The sequence below is a fragment of the Amblyomma mixtum genome, chromosome 5 (genome assembly GCF_055824585.1).
Source record: "Amblyomma mixtum isolate Tamu chromosome 5, ASM5582458v1, whole genome shotgun sequence".
In the NCBI taxonomy this organism is placed as follows: domain Eukaryota; kingdom Metazoa; phylum Arthropoda; class Arachnida; order Ixodida; family Ixodidae; genus Amblyomma; species Amblyomma mixtum.
Window position 1 is genome coordinate 153,894,987 of NC_143016.1, and position 6,096 is coordinate 153,901,082.

At 55.8% G+C, this 6,096-nt stretch overlaps 1 protein-coding gene across 1 annotated transcript; it reads right to left on the bottom strand.

Moving 5' to 3' along the window:
• Positions 1-213: 213 nt before the first annotated feature.
• LOC149344186 (transcription factor Sox-2-like) lies at positions 214-2,307 on the bottom strand. The gene has a single exon (XM_089542568.1). The coding sequence runs from the start codon at positions 1,987-1,989 to the stop codon at positions 1,099-1,101; it is 891 nt and encodes a 296-aa protein (XP_089398694.1). The 5' UTR covers positions 1,990-2,307; the 3' UTR covers positions 214-1,098.
• Positions 2,308-6,096: the final 3,789 nt, after the last annotated feature.

Genomic DNA, 6,096 nt, shown 5'->3' on the forward strand with positions numbered 1-6,096 from the left:
CCGTCTTTATGTACTGTAGTAGAAGCCAGGCAAATGAAGCACAGAAAACGAATTTTCATAAGAAACTGCATGTCACCATATTTCAAGAGTAGCACATGCAACCGGGTCTTGTTTAAGGCGAGGTTACTGGTAATCCTTGTCTGTACCAGTAGTGAAGAGGAATCCAGTCGAAATAAAAAGACGAGTCAGACTAACGTTTTTCGAAGGCCTTTTTCTTTTTTTGTTTTCACTGTTGTCCTTTATTTTGACCGTGTCGCACGCATGGCTCATGAGACAGTGAATGTGCATCTATGTACAAATGATTAGCTCGCCCACAAACTCGGGCGCAGAGGCGGCACGAGACGCGACAACAGTGAGGCTTTTTTTCGCTCTTTTTTTTTCTCATCTTTTTTACACAATTGAGTCTCACACACTGCACACCGTCTTGGCCGATTTGGTTCGGGGGCTGGGGTCCACACGGCCGGAAGATGGGGGAACGGAAAGAGAGAGACAGAGGCGATTAAAAAAAAAAGGTATCATTGAGAGATAACGAACCTGCTGATGCAGTCTGCGACGGCTCTTGAGAGTCGCTGTCGGCTACAGCGGCCTCTGTCTCCTCTTGCGTGAACACGACGACGATGACGGCTAAAGCAAGCCAAGGCGAACGGGTCTCTGGCTCGCGCCCAACTGAAGTTGATGAGCGGACAGTTCTTTGCTTTGTTCTCCGCGTTGCCCTCGCGACCGTGTCCACCCCCTTGTTCGCTATGAGTTCGCACGCAGCCACACACACAAAACACACACCCACACGAGCGCGCGCTGAGTCTCTCGAGTTGTCCTCCGAGCGTTGTTGCACCACAACCCAACCACATGGCGCGCGACAGCGCGCTGGTTGCGTGAGCTGAAGAAAGCAACGGTATACAGCTGAGCAAAGGTGAGATAACCGTCGGCGTGCATGGTGTGCGTGCGCGGTGCCTGCCTCTACGAGAAAAAAACGAGAACACACTGCAAAACGACGGCCGAGCGAAAAAGTCTCTGGGGCCGTCCGGCTTCTTCTTCCTTCTGCGAGATCTGTGTATGTACAGCGCTGTCCCACTCACCGGGCGGGTCTTGGGGGCGGCGCTACTGTAACTCCTGCTGCTGTTGCTGCAGTTGCTGCTGCTGCTGTTGGTAGTGCATGGCGAGCCTGGGGTCCGTGCCGTCGCCGCCCTGTGGCAGGTACATGGAGATCATGTCTCGCAGGTCCGGCGTGCAGCCGGCGCGGCCGCGCGGGTTTCCGGGGGAGCCCTGGGGCGGCGTGGGACTTGACTCGGCGCCGCCAGACTTGAGCTGCATCTGGGGCACTGAGGCGTACGGGCTGGGAGATCCGTACGACCCGTTGACGTACGGCAGCTGCGGGTCGTAGCGCGGGTAGTGGACCTGCGAGCCGTAGCCCTGGTACGCGTCGTGCATCATGGCGGCCGCCGCGCTGGGCGCGTAGCCGTTGGGCATGTAGCCGTTCATGGAGTACATGTCGCGCGGCACCTGAGGGGCGCTCGCCGGGCGCACGGCGGCCGCAGCGGCGGCGTCGGCGGCTGAGAGCAAGCCACCGGCCAACGGGTACTTGTCCTTCTTGAGCAGCGTCTTCGTCTTTCGTCGGGGCCTGTACTTGTAGTCCGGGTGCTCCTTCATGTGCACAGCTCGCAGCCGCTTGGCCTCGTCGATGAAGGGCCGCTTCTCGGCCTCCGACAGCAGCTTCCACTCGGCGCCGAGCCGCTTGGAGATCTCCGAGTTGTGCATCTTGGGGTTCTCCTGCGCCATCTTGCGCCGCTGGCCCCGCGACCAGACCATGAAGGCGTTCATGGGCCGCTTGACGCGGTCCAGGTCCTTCTTGGAGGCGCCGCCGTGACCCCCGGCTGCGTGTCCCGGGTGGGGCTGCTGCTGGCCGCCCGGGTGGTGGTGTCCCCCCTGCAGGCTGGTGTGGCCCACCTGCTGCGGCGGGCTGGACGACACCACGGGCTTGAGGTCCTCCATGGGCTGGTGCGGCGGCGGCCCGCCGTACGGGAACGCGGCCGCGTACTCGCGCTCCAGCGAGGCCAGCGCGGGGCTGGCCTGCTGCTGCCGGTGGTGGTCGACGCCGCTCGAGCATAGCTGGCAGGGGCACGCCGCGGGCCGCAGGTCGGCGGCCGCATCGTTCTGCCACGCGGCGGCGCGCGGCCAGGGCGAGGTCGACGTGGAGGCCACCGCGAACGCTTGGGTGAGCCGGGCGACGGGGGCACGAAACACCCGCGCGCCGTCCGCACAGAATACGCGCTGCGCGCACAAGGGCCGACGAGTTCGGTGTGACCGCTGCGTGCCGCCGGTCGCCGGTCCGGTCGGTGGGCGCGCGCGTTCCGAGGCCGCCCATTGGAGGACGCCTCCTCGCGGGGGGAGGTGCCGCCACGACCGCCCACCGGAGCCGCGCGCGCAGGCGCGGTCTCGCGACGACCAGCGCCGCCGCCACGCGGCGCTACGCTACGGCGCGGCGACCGCGCTGTGTGGCGGCGCTCGTTGCGTACCGCCGCGCAGCTGGCTTTGAGCGTCGTTAGCGCGGCGCACACTTCGAAGCGACGCCACCCTGTTGTTGCCCCCCGTTTGCGTGCGGAATCGGTGGGGAATTCTCGGAGGGGCCAGGCCACAATGCCGCTTCTTTTCGCGCGGGGCGGTAATGCGCGCCTCAAGAACGCGGAAGAGATGAGTCGGATCGGGCGAATAGTCTGCTCGCGTGTTTCTATGTATGCGACGGTAGTCCCTGCGTGGGGTATTTGGTAGCCAGTGCAGTTGCAGCACGAATAGCTTCATGTTTTGACGAGAAGCTCTCGGGTCTCAACTAGGGCATGCGTTCAACCCGAATGCTCTTCCTGTTAGCCAAGAAATCATATGTTTCTGTCGCCATCTTGAATCTGCCACCTTATTCCAGGGTGCAGAAAATGACGGTGCTTTTAATTTTTTTTATCGCCGCTGATGAAGGCACAGGTAACAAATCCTGAAAGTCATGTTTATTGCTTTCTCCTTCTCCCTTGGAAGTTTGCGTGGGGATATTTCTCACGTCCCTCGCACTCGCATTCGCGTGTGTTCCTTCTTGAAGCTACGCTCACGGAACGCAGGACTTCGGTCACGTCACCGCACCCCACTGCTTTTCCTGCCCATAACGCCTATGTCGCGACGTCAAGCATGCTTACTGTGCCCGTACAGTCGCCAAGCGCTCGGTCTTGCTTCCAGGAGAGCGCAGCTTGAGAGGGCGTGAAGCCGCCCATCGACGTCCCCACCGCGCTAAAGATGGAGCCGCAGCGTCCGGTGCGTACGTGTCCAATAAATGTCACACGAAGAGGGTTAACAGCGCTCTCTCCCCGCCTGCCCCTGTGGTAACCCTGAGCGTTATGCATGGGTGTGTGGATGAACAGCTCGCTCGGGGCACACGCATTAAAGCATCGATGAGTGCGGGGCGCCGCCATATTATACGAGGCCAGTGCTTTTGTGCGCTATGAAAAACCGCACGTCCTGTGGGTTTTCTTTATATGGTATTTATTGTTTTTTGCTATACTACTTGCGTTAGAGTTCGCCATTGTCACTCGCAAGTTGGTGGTGTGTGTTTGTATGCAACTGCGAGCTCTTTTTTTGCTACAAAATGTAGGCCCAGGATTCCTATGCACTACTGCCGGGTAGAGCTTTGAAATTATAGATTCCGTATATGAACGCCATTCTTCCTGGTGCTCGAATCGCATCCAAATCAAAACCTAGATTTCTCTCAAAAATGCACGCCTGAGGCCGAATGCATCCTGCCTTTGTTACGAGATGAGTATTTTAAAGTGTACGCTATCATGCTGTCATTGCGCATCAATCAAATAATGCCCTTTTTTTTTCTTCTTTACAGTGCGATTGCTATTTTTGTCTCGACGCCGATAATATATCCGAGCTCTCACTCGCAGTGAGATTTGGGTAAGGCGTTACACTTAATCGATTACTTCTTATAAATTACATATCTTCATATTTTCTCATGCGCTGATTACTTTTTGTAAGGTGCAACGTTCAAGGTAAACTAGTTATTTTTTTTGGTAGTGGATCCCAAGTAATATGTTGCATTTTTTTTTTCCAAGAAAAAGGTCTAACCAGTAGTATTACTTCGAGGACCTGTTCTCGATCGGAAACATGGCTGTATAGCATCCATGGAATTCCCTCGCGTTAGAGCCACTGCGGTCGCTGTGCGGCGAAGCCGCGCGCGTGAGGATGTTTACACATGCGGGCCCGGGCGTCCTTCCACGACGGAACCGCGAAATGCCGTGTTTACTGAGCACGTGCTATACCCCGTCGTGTATTTTAAAGCAGCGCACTTCCCCCGGCGCGTACATCGAGATACTGTTCAGTGTCGCTACCTATGGGTTCACAAAGAAACCTGGAAATAATGGCGATCAACACTTCGAAAAACAACTCCAGGTGTAAATATCAACGTATGTACTGCTACGGAATATGGATCGAGCGAGACACACCAGCTCATCATCCTCGGTGCATATTTGTGCTATGCTTATTAAAGATGGATGAGAATAACGCAGTGTTAATCGATTACTTTTGCGTAATTGTCTAGTTACTTTTTAAAGGCTGTAATTGACCGCTGGAAGCATTTATATTTCACATAAAGTTATCTTAATTGTATTCGTCTACTTGTTTCCTCTAACGCATACGAGGCTGCTCCAAGCTCGCTTCAGTTTACCACTAAAACTGTGCTTTTTCGAGCCAGCCTGAAATCGGCACCGCATGCTGGTCAAGAGAGCAGGCATGAAGCGGCTACACGTGCTTCATGCTATGTTTTGATATATGTCCTGCAGATTTACCTTAAATTAGCGGCGTGTGACGTAAGCAGATGGCCTTGCGTGCTTGCGCGGCACATCGTAGGCGGAAGGTATACGGGCACATCTTTCTCCCTCTTCCTCTATCCGCCTCTGCACACCTCAGTGCACGCATTCATGTTGCCGTCACGGAAGCGCACGCGCCTCGGTTCCTGGCGCAGTTTCTCACGAACCACGAGTTTTCATCCACGGCTCATACGTAAGCACCCCGTAAGGCCGAGAGGCCTGTACGGAGGGCGCCTCGACGCAGCGGATGGCGACACCCGCTGTCCTATCGGGAGACGTCATTTTGAGGCATAAGTGTTACGCCTACTCTTGCAATGGCGAAAAAGCTTGCAAATTTTAAATCCGAGATACGACCCCGATGTCTGCAAGCACTATACTCGACACTCTCATGCGTCAAGACGCTGAAAACGAGCGTTCGCCTTAGCGTCGGGATATTAGTTTGTCTTCGTTTGGCACCAGTGTTGAACGTCCTCCCGGGAAGTCACAAAGCTCCCTGATAAACGCTATGCTCCCTGACGACTCATTGAAGCGGAGGAATAGAGGGGATGGGGGATGCTGCATGCACGAAGAGGGTGCTATATCGAACGCAAAAGCAGCAAGACGTTTCACTGATCAGTCTCAAGAGTCACCGTCGGTGTCGCCTCCCTAAATTCATGCATACACCGGCGCTGCCTATAGACACACATCGTGGGACGGTATATACCTATACAACATCGTCGCAAAGTTGCATGCAAAGGCGCCAGGGACCGCTCGCGCTCGGTGCTAAAAAAAAATGGTAGCATTGCATTCGCCCAGTAAGAATGAAACTGGAAGGAGGATGGGGAGAGAGTAAAATGCGCGCACGCCAGTGAAATAAAAGCCACCGCTTCAGGTAAGAGAGAACACTCTATGTCATTGCTCTCAGAGGCCGCGCATCGGCATACGGCAACGAGAAGTCGCCGGGAGCGTAGTGTTTACGCGGGAGCTGCGGACGAACTTCACGATTGTTGTACTTCTGTACCTGTCGCAGGTGCGAGGGTTTCAGCTCGTGCGCTTCTGAGCATCGCTATGGTACGTGCGCATGTTGGCAGCATTAAAGGAGTAATACCCCTGTCACACGGGCATTTCGAAGGCCCTCGAACCGATAGTCTATCGACGTAAAGGCTGAGTGCTGCTACACCGCCGATTTCAATGGCCATCGAGTCAGTAGCCTGATGGCCATGGAGTCAATAGTATGTCGAGCGAACGGAGCAGCGCGGGACTCTCGGGATTT

What these genes read in the sequence shown, in the direction of transcription:
- LOC149344186 (XM_089542568.1), bottom strand. Translation starts at nt 1,989, where the DNA reads ATGGAGGACCTCAAGCCCGTGGTGTCGTCCAGCCCGCCGCAGCAGGTG.